Source organism: Salvelinus sp. IW2-2015, linkage group LG33 (genome assembly GCF_002910315.2).
Source record: "Salvelinus sp. IW2-2015 linkage group LG33, ASM291031v2, whole genome shotgun sequence".
NCBI lineage: Eukaryota > Metazoa > Chordata > Actinopteri > Salmoniformes > Salmonidae > Salvelinus > Salvelinus sp. IW2-2015.
In genome coordinates, this window is record NC_036872.1 from 12,227,882 (window position 1) to 12,252,460 (window position 24,579).

At 42.1% G+C, this 24,579-nt stretch overlaps 1 protein-coding gene across 1 annotated transcript; it reads right to left on the reverse strand.

Moving 5' to 3' along the window:
* Window positions 1-2,989: 2,989 nt before the first annotated feature.
* Window positions 2,990-17,172, reverse strand: mmp11a (matrix metallopeptidase 11a). The gene is made up of 8 exons (XM_023978176.3): window positions 16,929-17,172; window positions 10,759-11,024; window positions 7,779-7,922; window positions 7,554-7,687; window positions 7,157-7,398; window positions 6,796-7,000; window positions 6,198-6,458; window positions 2,990-4,702 (listed from the first exon to the last, which is right to left on the reverse strand). The coding sequence occupies exons 1-8, from the start codon at window positions 17,040-17,042 to the stop codon at window positions 4,584-4,586; spliced, it is 1,485 nt and encodes a 494-aa protein (XP_023833944.1). The 5' UTR covers window positions 17,043-17,172; the 3' UTR covers window positions 2,990-4,583.
* Between the last annotated feature and the right edge of the window lie 7,407 nt (window positions 17,173-24,579).

Here is a 24,579-nt window from a genome sequence, read left to right on the forward strand (position 1 = left end):
CCTAATTGTTTTCAACTGTACATTGCCTTTAACAGAGGTTTCCTCTTACATGGTATCTTTTAATGATCAGGTCTGGGTTGAAATAAAGCTGAAATGGGGTGAGGACCTCCAGTTGCTACATGTTTGAATTCATCACCGTTTCAATATGGTATACCTTTAAATAATGTATAGTAAAAAGGAGTTATCTGTATATGGGTAGTTGCCATATGGCCAAAACAAAAGTAAAACAAATAAAATGTGTTTTCTTTCAAATTCAAGTAAAAAAACATATAGTTACAATAAACTATGTCTAAACAACTCAGAATGTCATACCGCCCGCTTCAATTTTGAGTTTATATCCAATTTAATGAACCATTTCATGTATTAATGGCTTGAATTTGACCTCTGGTGTGACATTACAATCAATGTTAATATAAAGGTTTAATGATTCCCAAATAAACAATATTTTTTAAACTAATTATTTTGTTACTTGTGTCTTTAAATTTGTAATCATATTCTTGCATTTCAAATTAAAAAGATAATTTCCTTGTATTATGATGATAACCAAGTCTCTCGCTATTACATTTTGGGTAAGATTCACAGTAACTTCACTAAGCCTAGGTAAAAAGCAATTATCTTACTTGTGTATTATTATAATGTTACATGCCTCATGCGTAACAATTATTTTACCATTTTGTCCAAGATATAAAAAAAAAAATCCCTTTCATTTAATGGCGTCACCCCATAGGGCATTATGTCACACTGAATGACAATACACAGCAGGCAGTCAAATTTTACTGTTAAAACGTAGTGACACTTTTGGAAGTTTTTTACCACTGTAAAAATGCTTCTAAACATCAGTTCTGAACATCAGTAATGGATCATCATGAAATAATTTGAAGTGTACTCATTGCAATTACAGGGACTCGTAAGTCCTGCATAGTTATTTTTCATCACTACCTCCCGAAATCGGGAGTGGATCATTTGCGTGCCTGATGCCTTCCTTGGATGTGGTAGCCGTTTCTCAGGCTCCCTCTCCGGAATCGATCCCTGATTCCCTGTTTCCCTGTTTCCCGTGGTAACCATGGTAGGCACAGAAACTACCATAAAAAGTTGATAGATCAGACATTCAAATGAGACTCCAGGGCCACAAAGGGTCACCAAAAGCGTCCAGGGCACCCGACAGCACCCCGTATGGGTTTTGGGTCTGATAAATGCACCTGTCCCCAAAGGTCAGAACTTGTTTGCATATCTTAGCACTAGAATTGCCAGTAATCCAAGTAACATTGGCGTGATAAATGGAACCATAACTAATTTAATGAACCATTCACCATTTCAATGTACCGTGGCCGTGTGTAATTGGTTAATCTTTGGGGCTAGAATATCAACCACGTAGAGCAGAGGGGGGAGGGGGGGTCTCCAAAAGAGGCACGGCTGATATGGGCCCTCCCAGGGTGGATCACGTATGCCAATCGGTCAGGAGTGAAACTGGTAGGACAGACAGAGGGAACAAGGCGATTGATGGTCTAATGCAGGGAGAACCAGGAATGGGAGCAGCGCAGCCAGCACCCAATATCTGCACCATCACTAGGGCCAAGTAAAAGAACAAGACCCTCCCCAGAGGGCAGAGACAGACCCAGAGGTTGCTAGAGTGATGTTCACCTGCTAAAAGTGCGAAACCATGCATGGGAGAATGAATACATAAATATTGCACTCAAAATCACTTAAATGGATCAAAATTGCAACAGGATACAAATAGGTCTAACGAAAATACGTCTTAAAAGGTAATTATAGAAGTTTATTAAAACTTCTTCGGGATCAGTGTCCCTTCCACGGGACGGTTGAGCTAACGTAGTCTAATGCGATTAGCATGAGGTTGTAAGTAACAAGAACATTTCCCAGGACATAGACATATCTGATATTGGCAGAAAGCTTAAATTATTTTTAATCTAACTGCACTGTCCAATTTACAGTAGCTATTACAGTGAAAGAATATCATCCTATTGTTTGAGGAGAATGCACAATTTTGAATATAAAAAGTTATTAATAAACAAATTAGGCATATTTGAGCAGTCTTGATACAAAATTTTGAACAGAAATACAATGGTTCATTGGATCAGTCTAAAACGTTGCGCATACACTGCTGCCATCTAGTGGCCAAAATGTATATTGCACCTGGGCTGGTGCATTTCAAAGATGATGGTACAAAATAATGTTTTTTTTCTCCTTTGTATTATCTTTTCCCGGGTCTATTGTGTTATATTCTCCTACATTCCTTTCACATTTCCACAAACTTCAAAGTTTTTCCTTTCAAATGGTACCAAGAATATGCATATCCTTGCTTCAGGGCCTGAGCTACAGGCAGTTAGATTTCAGTATGTCATTTTGGGTGAAAATTGGTTAATGGGATATACCATATTCATATCACACCAAGGGAAAAAAGGTCCCGCCAATCAGAATGAGTTTTTGCCTACAAAAGTTCTTTATTACAGACAGAAATACTCCTCAGCACCCAGCATCCACCACCTCCCCCTCCCTCAGACAATCCCGCAGGTGAAGAAGCCAGATATGGAGGTCCTAGGCTTGCGTGGTTACACGTGGTCTGCGGTTGTGAGGCCGGTTGGACGTACTGCCAAATTCTCTAAAACAACATTGCAGTCAGCATACCAATTGCACGCTCTCTCAAAACTTGAGACATCTGTGCCATTGCACATTTTAGAGGGTACCTGTATAATGATCATGCTGTTTAATCAGCTTCTTGATATGCCACACCTTTCAAGTGGATGGATTATCTTGGCAAAGCAAAAATGCTCCCTAACAGGGATGTAAACAAATTTGTGGACAACATTTTTGAGAAATAAGCTTTTTGTGCGTATGGAACATTTCTGGGATCTTTAAGTTCAACTCATGAAACATGGGACACTCTACATGTTGCATTTATATTTTTGTTAAGTATATATTCATCCATCTATCTATTTATCTATCTGATTCATAAAAATGGACAAGGTACTCAAGCTGAAATATTTTATTTGTACCAAAACACAGTACAGAATTCATATATTTGTATTTACATAGTAAATGTGACATTTGAGTAGAAAAACATGTTAATATGTAATTAGAACCGATATAATGGCTCTTTTAATTAAAGGTCAATTATGTCCTGAAATACTTCTGAGCTCTATAGTCAACACTCGAAATGTTAGAAGAGACAGACTAAAAACAAGTTATCTACCCGGCTGCAGCTATTGGCTGTCAAACACAAAATATCACAAATACATACACTACTGGTCAAAAGTTTTAGAACACCTACTCATTCAAGGGTTTTTCTTTATTTTTACTATTTTGTAGATGGTAGAATAATAGTGAAGACATCAAAACTATGAAATAACATATATGGAATCATGTAGTAACCAAAAAAGTGTTAAACAAATCAAAATATTTATTTGAGATGTGGGAACTCCTTCAAGACTGTTGGAAAAGAATTCCAGGTGAAGCTGGTTGAGAGAATGCCAAGAGTGTGCAAAGTTGTCATCAAGGCAAAGGGTGGCTATTTGAAGAATCTCAAATATAAAATATATTTTGATTTGTTTAACACTTTTTTGGTTACTACATGATTCCATACAGTATGTGCCATTTCATAGTTTTGATGTCTTCACTATTATTCTACAGTGTAGAAAATAGTCAAAATAAAGAAAAACCCTTGAATGAGTAGGTGTTCTAAAACTTTAGACCGGTAGTGTATTTTACAGTAAAGCAGATATATCAGTGTCCTGCACTGACAAACTGCAGTGAACCAAAAAGTAACTTATCCTCATGGCTTAGATTCACATAATGCAACACCAAGTTCACCCCATCCCTTTGCACTGACTGAGAGCACCATGGATGGAACATTATTGAATTAAGTATAGTAATCTTAGAGAGAAATTAAATGTGACGCGATGTACTTGATGTCATACATATAAGACTCTGAGTAAGTGTTCATAACATTTGAGAACAAAAGGTGTCCCTGATTGTCAGTGATTAACAGATTTAGCACCTTAACTGCAGTGCCTTAGACATATTTCCCTTTAAGAATAAAGCAAACATGTTTATGCTGCAACATCTCTGGAGTAAATTATACATCATAATATAGTTCAAAAGAACCTCCTGCAATTGGTTGGTACTGGACTGTAGATGGCACTGTACTGTCTGCCCATGGTCTTGAACAACGCAACTTCTGACCCTAGAACCGAACCCAGTAACAAATAAATAAGAGTACATTGCTGCACATGAAGTCCAAACTCTGAATTTGTGTTTCCCTGAGAAGAAAAAGGGATCTAGTCCATTCAAAGTGTTAAGATCATGATTAAACAAAAACGTATTTGAGGAAGAACACACATTTTTTGGAACTCACTCAAGTAAAGAAATAGTCTCTCTCTAAATAGTTTGTTTCTTCAACATTTGGAAGAAGATGAAGAAGCCTCTGTAGATGCAATGGTCTTGTTCCCAAAAAATGCACAACATTACAATGTTGTATTTGAAGACCATAAGTACGAGGGCATAGTTGGACTAAACTTGGACTTGGGTTTGATCTTGAGACAGCAGCATCACTTAATACTGATTATTCATGCATTTAGGCAACCAAAGAAGTCCATTCCAATATAGCGAGGATACCCCTCTAGTAAATTCATCTCCACAGGATCAAACTTCCAGTACTGCCTCCCTCGGATAAGGTGGGCATAGCCTGTCAATAAAAAAAAAAATCTATTAGCTCCTTACACTCGTGGGAATTGGCCTATAAGGACTGGGCTACATTGAAATGTTTCTTACGGAAAACATATGCATAACCATGGTAGCAATTAAAAGGGAACAGTTTGGAGATTATGGAAAAATTATTAGACTAAAGGTGAGGACACAACAGTTCACTTGACACAAGACTGAATCCAAACATTGCCCTGATTTTGATAGATTTTCTGTGCATTTTACATTTACTGTACTATTCGCTGCATTTATTGATAGAGAAATCTGAAAATATTCTGGATACATTCAGTAACATGCTAAGAATATTCCTGAAATGTGGGGTAGGTGAAATATAAGACCAAAAAATGACAAGGGTTTGGGTGAGAGGACTAATTGGTGTCTCCAAGTGGCTGCACACCTCTCCAAAGTGTGTACAGTTCCCAAGTAATTTCAATGTACTTTTATGACTCAAAGAAGAGTCTTCAACTTATTTTATCTCTCCTAGCTTTGCCATTGAGGAACTAGAGCAAGCACACTTGTAGTTGTTTTGTTTGGAACACAGCCCTGCATCCCCGCCTTTCCATAATTACTGATTTTTACGCAATCCAAAAACGGACCATTATGAATTGCCATTTGGGTCAGATGGGCATCATTTCTAAGTTTATTCTATTGCCAACATGACTAGCTAAGTTATAAAATAGGATCTTACAGTGTAAGTCTTTCACCAAGCAGTTCAGAGAAACAGATAGTAATTTTGGTGATCATAGAATGGAGTCATGAGTGCATTCAGATGCGTGGTCCACAGCTCATTTTCTACACAATAGAGAAACACAGAAACACATTCTGTTCTGAACAACTCAGGGTATGACGCCATGTCATCTTGTAACTGTGCATCAAACATAGTGATGTTTGCGCACTCGACATCCCAACTGCCACTTGTCAATATTCTAAAATTCTAAATCTAGTTGCGAGCATGTAAGTTCAGAATTCCAACTGTATATTACATTAGTTTTATGATATGGAAATGTGAAGTGCACATTTGGACTCACTGGTGTCTGGCTTGCTTGTATAACATCAAAGCAGTATTTATTATAATCCTCAACGTCTCATCTTTAAAAATACACAGACCACTCGTAATTTACAGCATTTCTCAGACAACAAACATTTAGCTAAAGTTGCCCAATTAGCAGGAGGGATGGGGGAAACTTCTTGTCGCGCTGTGCTGAAGTTCAGAGCAGCTGTCAGTCAAAACCCATACAGCTCTGTGAAGCAGTGACCCTGGGCTCTGACATCATGTATAGCATGTTACAGTGCAGGCACTGCGTTCCAATTAAGGTGCTTTTCCTTGGCCGAATCTGCAATTTTCAACCCGTATACGGGTTCGAGTGAAAAGGACTACTCAATACAATACAATAATTATTCCATCATGGAACATTTCAATGTAGGACTCACCTCAAAATGTAAAGCTGATTGGGTGATTCATTCATAAGATATATTACCGTATTGGTCCTTGAAGGCTGCGTCAACATCACTGGGGAAGCCGCGCCAGTCCTGCATGTTGCGAGGGTAGACAGAGTGGACGCGGTTCTCCTTGGGGCTGAACCTCCAGTAGCTGCCTGACTTGAAGAAGTAGGTGTTGTAACTGCTGTCCTGGCCCCAGAGCAGGGCTGCCTGGATGTGGGAGACTGACAGGCCGAGCCTGCGCACAGGTTCTGGCCCTGTGATCTGTCTCTCTGCATCAAACACCCAGTAGCTTTGACCTTTGAGAGAGAGAGAGAGAGAGAGAACTTCATACATTAGATGCCCTTGCTGTGGCCCTGCAAGGATCTGGGCTAAGTTTTCATAGTTTCCATAACTATTGGCTATTCAACACTCTTGTCACTGTTGACATGCCCTACTTAAGGTTGCTGCATTTGGTCTTGGAAGAACACTTTTCTGGGTAACCAAAAAGGGCATAACGCTATAATGCAGTCATTTTACTGCTTGTCTGTCTACATGTATATTTACCTGTCTGTACTCAACTTGAGGCTTATCTAATCCTATACTCATAAGACATGACTAACCACAGCACAGACAGCCAACATCTCTGACACACACCTTGAAAGAACCAGATACTCCCTGATTGGTCTTCAAAGGCAGCATCAATGCTCTCTGGAATCCCCCTCCAATGGCGGGACGCCAGCGCGGGGTAGCCCGCCTCCAGCCGCCCCTCCCGAATGCGCCACACATAGCTTGATTTAAAGAAAAACAGCTCCCCACGGATCATAGACACAGCATCAAAGTCTGTCTGGCAGACGTCAGGCTGGAAACAGAAAGAGGATCAATAGTGCATCTCCATACTGTCATATTATGTGTATTCTTGTGTGGCTAGTTTCTCAGTTGTATTTTATGTCTTATGTTATTATTATTTGCCTGTGTAGCACCTCAAAACATATGAATGGCAAGATGTAACACTCACGATACTACTAATGATCTCATTGGTCTCTGTGGGGATTTGTGGCGGTGGTGATAGTGGAGGTGGGGGCAGGATATGTGGACGATGGCCGTACAGGTATTGGATCCCCAGCTTGTCATCCTCGCTTAACTCCAGGGGATAGGAGAAGCTGTAATAAGGGGACATCACTGCACCCAGTTCCCGTGAGTGCTGCAGGCCCAGAACATGTCCAAACTCATGAGCAGCCACTTGGAGGAGGTCTGTGCCTGCAGTGGATACAGGGAGAGGGTCACACCTACAGGGATACACAGTACAACCACAGAGCTGACAACTACTTCCTGACTGTACTAATTTTACATAGAGCTCTATGTAAATCAACTCTTCATACTTCTTGCATGTTCCCTACCAAGCAAACACTCACCCATGTAGTTGCCAAGGGTCCATGCTTCATCATAGTCAAAATGGATGTCGCCCTCCCTGTGGGTCTTGGGGAAGAAGGCATGAGCTAGAATGCCCCCAGGCCCGTCAAAGGGCAGGTTATCTCCATGCCAGTACCTACAGTAGAGCTCCATATCAGGAAAGTGACTTAGTAACTCAGTAACTTGTAATCGGACATTTGAATACACTTACTCTACCACATGCGTACCTGGTGAAGTCGATGACAATGTCAGCCTTTCCACTGCTGACCTCAGTGAAGGTGAGGGGTGTGACCTCACTCCACACTCTCAGTGCTTCCTGCAGGACACGCCGCACCTTGTCCTCACTCATCTGCCAGGGGAAGCGAACCACTCTGAGGAAGAGATATAGATATAAACATCAGAGACTGTAAACTCCACACACCATCATCTGTAGTCTGTAGAAACACACCATAGACCACCAGCATTGTTACATATCTATAACCTCCCTCTCATCAGTCAATCACGGATAAACAAAAATACAAAATAAAAAAACTGCCCCGTCGCAGACATCGACGTCTTGCTCCCAGACAAATTAAACAACTTTGCTCGCTTTGAGGATAATACAGTGCCACTGACACAGCCCACTACAAAAGCCTGTGGGCTCTCCTCCGTGGCCAACGTGAGTAAAACATTTAAACGTCTTAACCCTCGCAAGGCTGCCGGCCCAGACGGCTTCCCTAGCCGCGTCCTCAGAGCACGCTCAGACCAGCTGGCTGGTGTGTTTACGGACATATTCAATCAATCCCTATCCCAGTCTGTTGTCCCCACATGCTTCAAGATGGCCACCATTGTTCCTGTTCCCAAGAAAGCTAAGGTAACTGAACTAAATGACTATCGCCCCATTGCACTCACTTCTGTCATCATGAAGTGCTTTCAGAGACTAGTCAAGGATCATATCACCTCCAACCTACCTGATACCCTAGACCCACTCCAATTTGCTTACCGCCCCAATAGGCCCACTGAGGATGCAATCGGAATCACACTGCACACTGCCGTATCCCATCTGGACAAGAGGAATACCTATCTAAGAATGCTGTTCATTGACTACAGCTCAGCATTTAACACCATAGTACCCTCCAAACTCGTCATTAAGCTCGAGACCGACCCCGCCCTGTGCAACTGGGTCCTGGACTTTCTGACGGGCCGCCCCCAGGTGGTGAAGGTAGGAAACAACATCTCCACCCCACTGATCCTCAACACTGGGGCCCCACAAGGGTGCGTTCTCAGCCCCCTCCTGTACTCCCTGTTCACCCATGACTGCGTGGTCATGCACGCTTCCAACTCAATCATCAAGTTTGCAGACAACACTACAGAGGTAGGCCTGATTACCAACAACGACGAGACGGCCTACAGGGAGGAGGTGAGGGCCCTCGGAGTGTGGTGTCAGGAAAATAACCTCTCACTCAACATCAACAAAACAAAGGAAATGTTTGTGGACTTCAGGAAACAGCAGAGGGAGCACTCCCCCCCATCCACATCGATGGGACAGTAGTGGCGAAGGTGGAAAGTTTTATGTTCCTCGGCGTACACATCACGGACAAACTGAAATGGTCCACCGACACAGACAGCCTCAGGAGGCTGAAGAAATTTGGCTTGTCATCTAAAACACTCACAAACTTTTACAGATGCACAATCGAGAGCATCCTGTCGGGCTGTATCACCGCCTGGTACGGTAACTGCACCGCCCACAACCGCAAGGCTCTCCAGAGGGTAAAGTGGTCTGCACAACGCATCACCAGGGGCAAACTATCTGCCCTACAGGACACCTACAGCACCCGATGTCACAGGAAGGCCAAAAAGATCATCAAGGACAACAACCCGAGCCACTGCCTGTTCACCCTGCTATCATCCAGAGGCGAGGTCAGCACAGGTGCATCAAAGCTGGGACCGAGAGACTGAAAAACAGCTTCTATCCCAAGGCCATCAGACTGTTAAACAGCCATCACTAACATAGAGAGGCTGCTGCCAACATACAGACTCAAATCTCTGGCCACTTAAATAAATGTACTTAATAAAGGTATCACTAGTCACTTTAAATAACGGCACTTTAATAATGTTTACATAGCCTACATTACTCATCTCATATGTATATACTGTATTCTATACCATCTACTGCATCTTGCCTATGCCGCACGGCCATCGCTCATCCATATATTTATATGTACATGTTCTTATTCATCCCTTTACATTTGTGTGTTAGATTACTTGTTAGATATTACTGCACTGTCGGAACTTGAAGCACAAGCATTTCGCTACACTCGCATTAACATCTGCTAACCATGTGTATGTGACCAATACAATTTGATTTGATATCTAACCATCAAATCAACAGAGAGGTGTGCTGTTACATAGACCCGCAGGCTCTGTAAGATAATTGTGTATAACAGTCCTCTTCCTTCACCTTTACATGAGCTGTCTCAGGTAAAACCACCCAGGATGACTATTACATTAAAACAAAGAAACTCTTTAGAGAGCTTATGTCAACAATTCAAATCAAATTAGGGAATCATCAAAGAAGTTGATTCATATCAAATGCATGCCTAAGTGGAGTATCCAAACTAAAGCCCTTGGCAAACCCAGTGATTCCACTGTCCTAAGCATGAGGGCTCCCAATGTAACACTGCCATGACACAGGCGAGCCCTACTCCTATCCTTGGGCACATTGAGACAAATGTATTGCTCAACTCCAGCAGTCTCATTAGCCCATCATGGCTTGCCCTCTCCTCCTCTCTCTGAGTGGCTCTTTAGATACCATAGATACCAGAGGACACAGACAGAGAGGCAGCATCCAGCTGACAGACAGCCCAGACACTCCATGCCGTGAGTCTCCGGAGGAGGCAAAGAAATAACATCGTAGGTCCCTCCTTTTCAGAGACACACTTTGTTTTTGAGGCAAACGTGATGAGAGTGCACCTCCTGCTTGCCTTGTTGAGTTAGAATATACGAGCTGTGACTCAACAGGGGACTTAAAACATAAACAAATGATGGATAGAGTAACACTGGATTCTGGGCATACTGTACCTTTATAACCAGTTGTACTGGCAACTATCCACCAAAACATGTCATATATAAAATTATAGTTCCTTGGTTGGGTCCAAGTCCATCTCTAAATACATACAAGCCGTTCAACAGTGTGGTTATACTATGATAATAATAATATATCCTTACTTGTAGGTGAGGTCAGTCTTCTCCAAACGCACCCCGAACAGGACAAAGCGTTTCTGCCTGTGTTTCCCCCTGTAGAGGACATCATTCAGCATAGGGTAGTCAGGGACGCCACAGCGGGGGCGGTTAGACACCTCAGTGCTGTTAGTTACCAGGGCTGCTCTTATAGGGTCTCCTCTGGCCAAGGCTGTGTCTTTGAGTGTGTCCTGAGGATGGGCGACTCTTCCTCTCTTCTTCAGGTTGTAGAGATCAGACCTCTGGAGCCATCCCTTTGCAAAAGCAGGAACATGAGCAACATTTATTAGAAAAATCATTTAAAAATCATTAGAGAACACCAGATTTGGTAGAAATACTGTATGTATCCAAATGCATTACTTTTTATTATAATCCATGCATACATTGACATTGGGGAGGCAGGGTAGCCTAGTGGTTAGAGCGTTGGACTAGTAACCGAAAGGTTGAATCCCCGAGCTGACAAGGTAAAAATCTGTCATTCTGCCCCTGAACAAGGTAGTTAACCCACTGTTCCTAGGCCGTCATTGAAAATAAGTATTTGGTCATAACTGACTTGCCTAGTTAAATAAAGGTAAAATAAAAAATAGAAACATTGCCTGAACATGATTGCCTGTAAATATTTCTGAAGGTGAGAGTATGAGAGGTCAAAAATAACTGAAAATATTGTGGGCTTGGAGCTTACTGTACTGTCAGTTATCATTACACATAGGAACTAGTACAGTAAATATCCCCCTGCAGAACCCAGAGGAAATGGTTCTGCTCATTAACTCATACCTCGAGCGTAAATTACAGAAAGGAGAAATTCTGTCAGTGGCACAGTGTCTCGATGGCTTTTTGAAGTTGTACAATTGCAGGCCTTTTACAGCTCCTGCAGCATTGCAATTCAGGAGCCATTGCGGTGTATTCATGATCAAAAAAGGTAGTGTACTGCAGTGTCTTCTAAATGAACGATAGATACCAGATAATCATTCTGTCATTGGGTTAAGATACCATGTTGCTGAAGTGACCACCCTCCTCTGGTAGCTAACTTCTGCTCTGTGAGGAAATCGTGTTGTGGAGTTGTGGGGTGACCGATAGCTGCAAAAATGTGTTGTGCATTTTTGTGGTAAAAATGTGGCACCGGTGTAGATTGATGTACCCTGAAAACATTTAAATATGGAGCCACCACAGATTTGGCCACTGTGGGCGTGGAAGCATTTTTAAAAAATGGGCACCAACAGTAAAACTTTTTGGGAATTCAGAAGGACTGTTTTAAGATAAAGGCTCCACATTTGGCACAGAGGTAGATTTATGAACACTGAATACATTTAGCTATGGATCCACCCCAGATTTGACCCCTGGAGGGCATGGCAGCCATTTTACAAAATGGCTACTGTCGGTAATACAATGTTAGAGTTTTGGAGGACTTTATTTTAGATAAACACACCAAGTTTGACACAGAGGTATATTCATGTACCCTGAAACAATTTAGAAACGAAGCCCGCTCAGATTTGGCCTCAGTTCAGAGCCTCCGGCGACAATCTACGGTCCGGTTCCACCGGCGACGATCCACGGTCCGGAGCCTCCGGCGACAATTCACGGTCCGGTTCCTCCGGCGACGATCCACGGCCCGGAGCCCTCGGCAACGATCCACAGTCCGGAATATCCGGCGACGATCCACGGTTCGGTTCCTACGGCGGCGACCTACGGTCCGGTTCCTGCGGCAAAGACCCGTGGTCCCGAGCTTCTGGCAACGATCCCCGCACCAGAGCTGCCATGGAGGAAGACGTATCTGCGAGCGGAGTGGGTACTTCGCCCTGCATCGGAGCCGCCCCCGACGGTAGATGCCCACCCGGACCCTCCCCTATTGAGTCAGGTTTTGTGGTCGGAGTCCGCACCTTTGGGGGGGGGGGTACTGTCACGCCCTGACCATAGAGAGCTTTTATTCTCTATGTTGGTTAGGTCGGGGTGTGATTTAGGGTGGGTCATCTAGGCGTTTTATATGTCGATGTTGGCCTGTTATGGTTCCCAATCAGAGACAACGATAAACCGGCGACGATCCACGGTCCGATCCACGGTCCCAATCGTTGTCTCTGATTGGCGATCATATTTAGGCAGCCATTTCCCCTTTGTGCTTTGTGGGATCTTGTCTATGGATAGTTGCATGTCAGCACTATTATTAGCTTCACGTTTTGTTTGGCATTTTGTTGTTTTTGTTCGGTGTTCATTTAATAAAGGAAAATGTACGCCTACCACGCTGCACCTTGGTCCATTCATAATGACGAGCGTGACAGAAACACAGCAGTCATGTAGGTCAAATTTTTTAATTAGTGTAGCGGAGATGAGGTAGAATGCGTGAGGTACTGAATTCGGCTTAAAATCTCCCTAGGCCAAGCACAGAATATTTATTTTGGTTCTGACGTTTGGTTCTGGAGGTGGAGACTGGGGTTCACATCCTACCAGGTACATAAGCATGTAAACAAATGTCTACTAAAGCTACTTTGCAATGTCCATATCAGCAGCAAATTCAGATGGCTACCTTGGCCCCCTTGGGCCAAATCTGTTGTGGCTCCATGTATATATCTTGTCAGGGTACATAAATCTACCTCTGTGCCAAATTTGGTGTGTTTACAAAATAAAATGTTTAGAGTTGTAACATTGTATTACCGACAGTGGCCATTTTATAAGATGGCCACCACGGCCCACAGGGGCCAAGTCTGTGGTGGTTCCATATCTTAATCTTTTCAGGCTACACAAATCTACCTCTGTGTCAAATGTGGTGTGCTTGCCTCAATATAGTCCTTCTGAATATTAAAATAGTATTACTCTATGCGGCCATTTAGAAAAATGGCTGCCATGCCCCGCATGGGCCAAATCTGGGGTGGCTACATATCAAAATATTTTCAGGGTCTATAAATCTACCTATGTGCCAAATTTGGTGCTTTTATCACAAAATGTGCTTAGCTGCCCCACTATAATGGGAACAATGTCCAGCAGGATTTGTGGAATGTGCTCCAGACCTCAAAACGAGAGGGCCTTACCCTGAGTTATGTGCCCCTAAACAAGGGGAGGAACACTATGCAGAACTCTCAGTCTTTCACCTGCATTTCACTTTGTAGAGTTTGCAAACTGGAATTCAACTTAATATATGGATGTTAGGGTTGCTCTCTAATCTAGTTTGGTGATAAGAAGATATATATACCCTACAGCATGAGAAAGGAAGTGTGGGCTATCTACAGTACGTTGTAAATCATGGCTAACAGGCAGTAGAAGTGTGCACTCAACATGTTTCAAAGAGAGAAATGAGAAAAGAAATGAGTGTTGTTGACAAGTTATCCCCCCTCATCAATCAAATGAACCAGTCTAGCCCCTGAGGTGAGAGAAAGCACAGCTCCTCCCCTCAGATTCCCAACAGGGTAAAGGTAAAAGTTCACTTCCATGGTGTCACGGGTTGAACCGGAAACTTTGACTGTCCTCAATTTGCATGCCTTTGTTGACATTTACAGCATGTATTGTATATAATGTTCTGTGTGTATACCCATTGCGCGTACAGGCTGGACACATATGTAATTATGTTCATATGTAGTGTATACCCAGTACACAGTGGTGTTGTGCTTCCACTGCTTTGGCTGCCACTCAGTCAGTCCATCATCTTCATGTTCTGCTGACTATGCAAATAGCCAATTTTTGAAGTAGTACACCCCGAAAGTGGGCATCTAGGTGATTCAGGCTGTTTTATCATTGTGTGTGTGAACCAACGGGTTTTGAGAGGGGGATTCATTACATGTATGGACACATCTAGCTTCTGGTAACAGTGATGACAAGATCTCTGAGCCAATGCAGTGGAGGGGATCTGGCAGAGTGATATTCAAAGCGCACAACTCAACATGTCTGTACAAGGCGCCTCTGAAAAGTTTCTCCATCTATACTAAAGCCCTGACATTATAACATGTGGACATTCTGTCAGATCTCACTATGTCTTGTAAAAACTTAGAAGGAGGATACTAAAACCCGTTCCTATTAGAACAATACTAGAGGATATTTTCTGCAAACTGAGCAACTTGGTAAGCATTCTGGAGTGAATCTAGTTATGAAGAGAGAAGCTGGTCTTCTTGAGTGAATGTTTACATGAGAAATCAGATGTGGTCTGGATTTGGAGAGTGCATATATACAACTGAGTAAATAAAGACAAACTATTTCACTATAACAGGAAGGAGGATTAAACTCATGAGGTGAGAGATAGATGCACCACTATCAATACATTCATTGGTATCTGCCTCCTTATCCTCCTTAATCGAATACATCAGCCACAATCAGTAACACCAGGCAATGGAAGATATATTACAAATCCCCTGGGTACTTACTGTGCTCTCTTATCTTTCCTGGCAAACAAACTTCCTCGTGCTGAGCTGAGAATCAAGGAGATGATGCCACTCTCACCTTGCATGAACTGATCGTATTAATTTTCTCGGTTTTTATGGTCCTCAGGAACCCTCCCTCTTGAAAGGTGATTGGTTTCTGTAAAGCATCTGCAAAACAGAGGAGGCTTCCTGAGGACCATAAAAACTGAGAAAATGAATACGATCAGTTCATTTTCAAAGCGTTCTAACTTTTCATTCCATTGGAGCCTTCCAGTGATGTGGAGCTGCTGTAGCCTAATTCAACAGGTGGATGCTATTTAACTGAGGCTAGTAATCTCTCTGGTCTCACGGTGTCTAGCAGTCAGTTTGGCCAGAGGACAGAACTAATGGAGCAAAACAAGACGAAAAACCTAGGGACGTGCGTTTTATTCACAAAGAGATATCCAAACAGTGAGCCCTTCGTGTTCCCTTCCCTCCATTTTCCCTGAGAGAGCAAACAGGCACTGTGTTTCCTGACCCAGATGCCACATACAGAGAAACTTGTCTGTGCTTGTATAATCACCCACTCGTTTGTCAACAATGGGAAACAAATTGACAAGACTACAGATTTTCAGTTCAGTTACCAACTAGACATCAACTTAATTTCATTGAAATGACGTGGAACCAACATTGATTCAAACAATGTGTTACCAGTGGGATAACATTGAATTACTATTTGTATGTGTTGCCATCGCAGGTGCAAGTCATTTCAGTAAAAGGAAGAGTAGAAACTAAACTAACATCTTTTCCTCCATTCCATTGAGGAGACGTTTACCATACTTCGTCCTTTATACAGTAGGTTTACAGTAGGCTACCTCAAACATTCTCAAATTGATGAGGTCACTTTTTTTTCATCTTAAAGTACCTGATAATCTCTGTAATTGAGGCAGTAGGCTAATATTGCAAGTTATCAGCAATATCTCTTTATCCTCTCATTCATGGGGTTGTTGACAAAATGTATTTGTAGCCCAGTTATTATAATTTCCTGCCTTGCAGAGACAAGAACTCAATTACCTTCTCTATTGATCACATCCCCACACCCTGCAGGACTTTCAGTTGTGCCATGGTAGCCAAGGTTGAAAATAAAAGCCTTCTTGATGTCAGTGTCAATGCTGTGGCAGCGGCTTTGTGAAGTTTCTAAATGAAACATTTCTTAGACTTAGTCCCATCATGGGATGGTTATGTATTCGACTGAGACATCTTTTTGTTTAGGATTAATGATGCCGTGTTTAAATCTTATGTTGTGATTTACTCCTGTCATGTATTGGTCATCATTGAAAGATATGACACTTTGTCCACTGGGCAGGCGCATCATCTTAACACTAAGTATTGAGATAGAACTCTTCTAATAATATTGAACATAACATCTACAAGATTGTTTGTTTGCCAGATTGGTTTTAAACATTTAGCAGATTGGTATCTGTCAACCAGGGCTCAGCACACTCATAACTGCATGCAAACTGTAGTGTGGGTATAGCACACTGACCATTCGAAAAAAGAGCGTTGGACTAGTAACCGAAAGGTTGAATCCCCGAGCTGACAAGGTAAAAAAAAAAACACTGCAGTGAACATCTGAACTGGAAAAATTACAACTAAGCAAACTTTTCTGTACTCTCATGTGTGCGTGATTTGAAATAGCAGGTGAATTTGAAATGCACGGATAATGGTTGACTTGCAATACCGATGAAACTTCCAGTAATTACTATCAAGTTAATTTTGTCTGTTGAGAGATATTATCAAACAAAGAAAATGTATAAAACTCAAGTATACTGCACTCACCGGCGCCGCTTGGTACCTGCTTCTTTCTGGCACTGGCGAACAATGCATGCTTCGGAGGCACTGCAGCGTAAAGACGCAGGATAGAAGGATAGAAGTCAGCATCATCATCATCATCTTCTTCTGGACCCGTGGACGCAGATTGCACCGGCAGTAATCTTCTCTGCTCTCTCTAATGCCAAAGAGTGACTGCGCAGCGTCTTAGGGACTCTTATATAGGTTCTGATTCTTTGTTCTCTTTCTTCAAATACAAATTTTATAGCCTCAAGTGATACCACCCGCTACCACGTGACATTTAACCCATTTTGTGCTGCGATAACGTTGATTCAAAACATATGATCTACCTGCAATAACCAGAATAGGAAACTAATGCATGTTGTCTTTTGGAAAAACAACTTATGTGTAACTCAAATGTAATTTATTCTTCATCAATAAATATTTTTTAAATGCTATTGAAGTTTGTTGTTTATATTTGGTTCGATATTCATTGACCAAGGTTTAGCTATTCGCGCAGGCAACTGATAATGGCACATATAGGCTACACACATTTCGTTTGCAGCAAGCTGTGTAATTGTTTCCATATAACATATAACCATTTGTGTTTTTGATGTGAAAATAATGCGTCACAACAACCCTCTTTACCCAAACCTTGTCCTAGGACTGGTGCCCATCTCCAAGTGGGCACCAGTCCCACCAGCCACAAAAAAGCTGCTTCACCCGCAGCAAGGCATTCCCTGAAACTCCATTTAAGTTAATTTCAGTAATTGTGATCATTAAATAACAGGATTCAGGAATTGAACATTGCCAGTCTATTTAATTACTGACAGACGTTACGTTTGGTACAGGGAAAAGGCCGTAATATATCCCGTTTGCCTGAAAGAGAATCACAACCCACAAACCACAGAAAGTTATTATAGAGGTGTGTGTGTGTGTGTGTGTGTGTGTGTGTGTGTGTGTATGTATGTCTGAAGTATTTAGAAATTGCGGTAACACTCTTATGTAGATGTCATAACCAGCCATAAAATAATTCCATGGTAGGTTTCCAAGGTTTTTATACTCTTATGTAGGTGTCATAACCAGCCATAAAATAACGCAATATATGTCACAACAAGTCTAAATATATGTGTCATGACAGTGTTATGATTATATTATAACAGGATGTGACAAGTTACGTCAGCTATTATGACATGGTTATGACTGTGTCATAATGTGTTATGACGCTGGGTGTCAAGTAAAGTGTTCCCGAAATTACTGACTAGCTAAAGCTTTTCAAGGACTGAAAGGCTTGAGTGGACACCCGACAAGAACATGACCTTCTAGGGAATATTTTTTCCAAGAATCCAGTGCTCTGCCCACCATAGCAGCGGGAAGTAGTTTGGGTGGGGATGCTGCGATTCTTTTTTGCAGATGTGTGGGTGGTGCAAGAAATTGTCCAGAGCTGAAGATATATATCCATCCCTAATACAGGACTAGTAAAGGCCCAGTGCACTACTTGTTTGAAAAATCTTTAAACTCCATGTATTTAAGTGTTTACCAGCATTTGTAACTTGAGTGTGATAATTATCTGTACAAAACAATTAATCTGATAAAACTTGTAGAATATACAAGTCTCCACATGAGTGACCTGGCTTGACCTCCTGTGAGACTTACAACAACAAAGGAATGAGGTGGGAGTTTGGTTGGGTCCCTTACTGAGACTGAAGGAAGATCAAACCATGATGTAGTATGGTGCTGATTTTATTTGTAATGATGTCATGTACAGCTTTCGTGATCAGTTAATTCTTTCTTCAAAGCTATTTTTGTTCACAAGTCAGTTTTGTCCTGTTTAACAAGCAAGATACACGCTGATGCTCAAATCATTACATAATAATGATGCATTGGGCAAAGGTGTGCATGTAGAGTGAAAGGAAACAAAAACATCGGAAACATGGGCAATAGGTCTATGGCAGGTGTTGCAGAGACCCCTGCTGCAGAAGAATGACAATATTCATATAAAATCAAATCCAATTTTATTGGTCACATACACATGGTTAGCAGATGTTAATGTGAGTGTAACGAAATGCTTGTGCTTCTAGTTCCGACAGTGCAGTAATATCTAACTGTAATGAACATGATGGGAGACAGAGTGCTGGTTTCAAGCGCAGGGCGCAGCAGGTGTTTATTTGTAAAGGACCACAGGAGGAGGCAGGTAGCTGGGTCCAGGGGCAGGCGGAAGGTCATACACAGGGGGTCCAACAAGGCAACAGTACAGGCAGGGAAAAGGCTAGTAACGTCGTCCGGGAGATCAGGCAATAGCTTGATAACAGGAAATACGATAGGCTAAGGTACATGCAGGGAATAGGCAAAAGGCATCGTTAGTAAGGCAGACAAAAACTATCATACACGGGAGGACTAAATTACGGGGAAAAACAGAGCTCTGAATAGAACTGTCACAAAACAAACAACACCTCACAATGATGGGGTGCAAAGAACTGAACTAAACAGTGTGTGATAATGACATACAGGTACACACAAATGTACTGAACCTTTCTGGTCCCATAGATTGACATATTTTACAACATTTGTCGCAGTGCTAGAGGCATTACTACAGACACGGGTTCATTCCCAGACTGTGCCACAACCGGCCATGGCCGGGAGTCTTACAGAATGGCGCACAATTTGCCCAGCGTCATCTGGGTTAGGGGAGGGTTTGACCGGGGGGAGCTTTACTTGGCTCATCGTGCCCTAGCGACTCCTTGTGGCGGGCCTGTAGCCTGCAGGCTGACCCTGGTTGCCAGTTGAACGGTGTTTCCTCCGACACATTGGTGCGGTTGGCTTCCGGGTATTATTATATTATTGATCAATTGACTATGACTTTTTAAATCACCCAGCAGTTGTATTTGCAGAGGGGGACATAATGTGGCAGGGGGTCTGGGGGCCTTCCCATTTTTGGGGGCATCTAAATCTAATCTATAATCTAATATGACCCATGGCCCTTCTAGCCGTCTTTAGAACAACAAAGAGTAAGCAAAAATGCCCACAGTCATCAAGCTAGGTAAGAGATTATTAAATATGTTTAAGTGATTGATAAGACTGAACTAGATCCATGATAATTCCATAATCAATATTGTGTTGCACCTTTAACCAATAGCCTAACAAATGAACAACTCTTACAAATAAAGTACAAAGACAACTTTTGATTGTCTTTAAGACATCCTCTATATCAAATTTCAGCCAGAACGCCCAGCCAATCCAAGCCGCCTACATGCCCAACCCCCACCAGTCTAGTCAATAACTCAACTCTCTCCCCAAAATGGGAAGGATCCCATTTAAAAAAAATGTATTTCAAGGAAAAGGTTTGGAAAACAAAAGATTAATGAAAACACACATACACCTATCCATTAACACACAGAAACAGTACACCTGTCACGTTCTGACCTTAGTTCCTTTTTTATGTCTTTATTTTAGTTTGGTCAGGGCGTGAGTTGGGGTGGGCATTCTATGTTTTTCTATGTTTTGTTCTGTATGTTATATTTCTATGTGTTTGGCCTAGTATGGTTCTCAATCAGAGGCAGGTGTCGATCATTGTCTCTGATTGAGAATCATACTTAGGTAGCCTGTTTTCCCACTATGGGTTGTGGGTAGTTATTTTCCGTTTCAGTGTTTGCACCATACGGGACTGTGTCGGTTTTCATTTATTCTCTTGTTCATTTTGTATTCATTCTCGATTAAACGATATTATGGATACGTACCACGCTGCATTTTGGTCCTCCTCTCCTTCCACCAACGAAAGCCGTTACAACACCCTCCATATAATTCATATCATAGGCCTAACAGTACTGTAAAGCTTTTTATTTGCACACAATATACAGTGGGGAGAACAAGTATTTGATACACTGCTGATTTTGCAGGTTTTCCTACTTACAAAGCATGTAGAGGTCTGTAATTTTTATCATAGGTACACTTCAACTGTGAGAGACTGAATCTAAAACAAAAATCCAGAAAATCACATTGTATGATTTTTAAGTAATTAATTTGCATTTTATTGCATGACATAAGTATTCTGATACATCAGAAAAGCAGAACTTAATATTTGGTACAGAAACCCTTTGTTTGCAATTACAGAGATCATACGTTTCCTGTATTCTTGACCAGGTTTGCACACACTGCAGCATTGATTTTGGCCCACTCCTCCAACAGACCTTCTCCAGATCCTTCAGGTTCGGGACTGTCGTGGGCATACGGACTTTTAGCCTCCTCAAAGATTTTCTATTGGGTTCAGGTCTGGAGACTGGCTAGCCACTCAGGACCTTGAGAGGCTTCTTACGAAGCCAATCCTTAGTTGCTCTGGCTGTGTGTTCAGGTCGTTGACATGCGGAAGACCCAGCCACGACCCATCTCAATGCTCTTACTGAGGAAAGAAGTTGTTGGCCAAGATCTCGCGATACATGGCCCCATCCATCCTCCCCTCAATACGTGCAGTAGTCCTGTCCCCGTTGCAGAAAAAGCATCCCCAAAGAATGATGTTTCACCTCCATGCTTCACGGTTGGATGGTTTCTTGGGGTTTACTCATCCTTCTTCTTCCTCCAAACACGGCGAGTGGAGTTAGAACCAAAAAGCTCTATTTGTCTCATCAGACCACATGACCTTCTTCCATTCCTCCTCTGGATCATCCAGATGTCATTGACAAACTTCAGACGGGCCTGGACATGCGCTGGCTTGAGCAGGGGACCATGCGTGCTCTGCAGGATTTTAATCCATGACGGCGTAGTGTGTTACTAATGGTTTCTTTGAGACTGTGGTCTCCAGCTCTCTTCAGGTCATTGACCAGGTCCTGCCGTGTAGTTCTGGGGCTGATCCTCACCTTCCTCATGATCATTGATGCCCCACGAGGTGAGATCTTGCATGGACCCCAGACCAAGGGTGATTGACCGTCATCTTGAACTTCTTCCATTTTCAATATCTGCGCCAACAGTTGTTGCCTTCTCACCAAGCTGCTTGCCTATTGTCCGTAGCCCATCCCAGCCTTGTGCAGGTCTACAATTTTATCCCTGATGTCCTTACACAGCTCTCTGGTCTTGGCCATTGTGGAGAGGTTGGAGTCTGTTTGATTGAGTGTGTGGACAGGGTTCTTTTTATACAGGTAACGATTCAAACAGGTGCAGTTAATACAGGTAATGAGTGGAGAACAGGAGGACTTCTTAAAGAAAAACTAACAGGTCTGTGAGAGCTGGAATTCTTACTGGTTGGTAGGTGATCAAATACTTATGTCATGCAATAAAATGCAAATTAATTACTTAAAAATCATACACTGTGATTTTCTGGATTTTTGTTTTAGATTCCGTCTCTCACAGTTGAAGTGTACCTATGATAAAAATTACAGACCTGTACATGCTTTGTAAGTAGGAAAACCTGCAAAATCGGCAGTGTATCAAATACTTGTTCTCCCCACTGTAGCTGGGTCACCCCGTCCTGCCACTAGCGGTCCACGTCCCTGTAGCTCCCCAACCCAACACACCGCCCTCAGCTTTAGGATCTTAGTAAGTAACCATTTTATGGTAAGTTCTACACCTGTTGTATTCGGCGCATGTGACAATTCTTTAAATTTGATTTAGTGAAACATTCATTATTGGTTTCAGGTGTGTTAGGCCAGAGTGACAACAGTACAGCAGACCCCCATGGCCAGGACTGAGCAGCCCAGCAGCTAGGGACTGCCTACATCTCCCCTGATGTGGGTATGTTTTCAATACAGACTCCTTTTGTCGTATATTAGTAGTCCATATAAGACCTTATGAAAGTTGCACAGTATACCTTTAATATTAAAACAGATCTAGTGATACTGTACATAACTTGACATTTCTTCCATACATTGTGGGAGGATAACCAACCTTCCAATGAATGGCAATGCATTTATTAGCCACTATAAATGCTAGGTTACACAGTTTCTTCTGATAACAGTCTCCAGTATCAACATTTCCAAACAAACAAAAACAGGGAGAAGGGAGAATCTGTAGACATGCTGAGATAAAAGAACATACTATTTGCCAGAATTCAGCCAGCCTTCACAGGACCATAACATATGCACATATGTCCCCTTTTGTGTTTTACACCTCCAGCAGAATAATACAATTTTTGAGAGCATGATATTCAGTTTCACTGGCATATATAGTATGTTATATGGATGGTCTTTATGTCTGAGATTATATGAACATGACTGGGCATTCAAACATATCTGTATCCATTCATCATCATCAGTAGTGTCTCCCAGGTCTTCCTCACATTTGTGTTTTACATGTTTTGTATCATCGGGAAAAGCCTCTATCAACCCTTGATACAGTTTGGAAATCAACTTTGGAAGTTTGTCAGACTGACTTAAAATAGCATCTGGCTTGTCCAGTGTTTGCTGGACAGAGAGAATAAAGTGTTGTATCTGCAAAAATCCACCTCACCTCTGTCACAGACTGGTCTTCCCTGGCTGCCTTACCCTGCTGAGAAACCCTGTCACCATCTGATCCTCCTACAATGAGGCATGACAAATAATTACCTTGGTGTACATTTATACATTATGTTATCCAAAAATAGAAGAAATGGTTCAATAATTGAAATGAACATTATTCCCAGATCCTAGACTGTAGCTTTAAACTTAACCTGCTGTCATGTAGCTACTGTAGGTCTACCCATCAATTCAAGATGGAACTTTGTATCATTCACTAAACATACTGCGAAATTCACCTGAGCTCCATAGACTGGTCTTCCCTAGCTGTCTGACCCTGCTGGGACCCTTGTCACCGTCGGATCCTGCTAAGACATGATGAGCATAGTGTTGGATCTGCTGGTCCCGACAGAGATTATGGCTCGTTTGGCATTTTCCATGCTACAGGCGGGAGCGGGCGGTCAGACAGACGACTTTGGGATGAAAATATTTTTGTTGTCCCACAGATTATTTTGAAACTGTCCTCTTTCTGCTTTGTAAGCGTTAGCCTACCTATTGTATTAAAAGCACATATTTTCGCATTATTCACACACTCAGAATTCGCTGCTTCAACTTCAGTAGCCTACCTCTCCTAGTTGGGCGCCTAGTATGTGTGTTCTCATTGAAATAGAGTAAGCGATGAAATTAACTTAAATATGATTAGACTGTAGTTTACTACAGTGTCTGTAAATAAACATTGATAATGAAAAGAAGTGGAAGGCGCTCAACCAATGTGAGTCGAAGTGCAATCAAATGTTTTTATCATGATTGAAAAGGAAAACGCACAACGCACACATAGATTAGGCTACTATGCTGAGTGAGCGTTGCGCCTTTTCATTTTCAATAAGTATGGATTACCCATTTATTTGTCTCTGCCTGTAAATAGTCCTCCTAAAAGGTAGGCTATATCCTATAGGATTATGCAAAATGTAGCAAGTGTCACTCTCTTCATTCTTGCTGCTTCCAGTTCAGTAGCCATACCTGCGAAATCAGGTGCGTGTGTGGTCTCAATTAAATAGAGTAGGCTATAGCCTATGTATACATGGACGGAGAAGCACGGGGCAGTTATCTTTCCAAGGAAATGTACTTCCTAAATTGGCCTATGATTAGGCTATAGTTTACTACATTGCCTAGAAATAGGCCTAAATATTGATCACCCATATTTCTCAGTCTGAAATTCTTCCCACTCCTTAAAGGTAGGC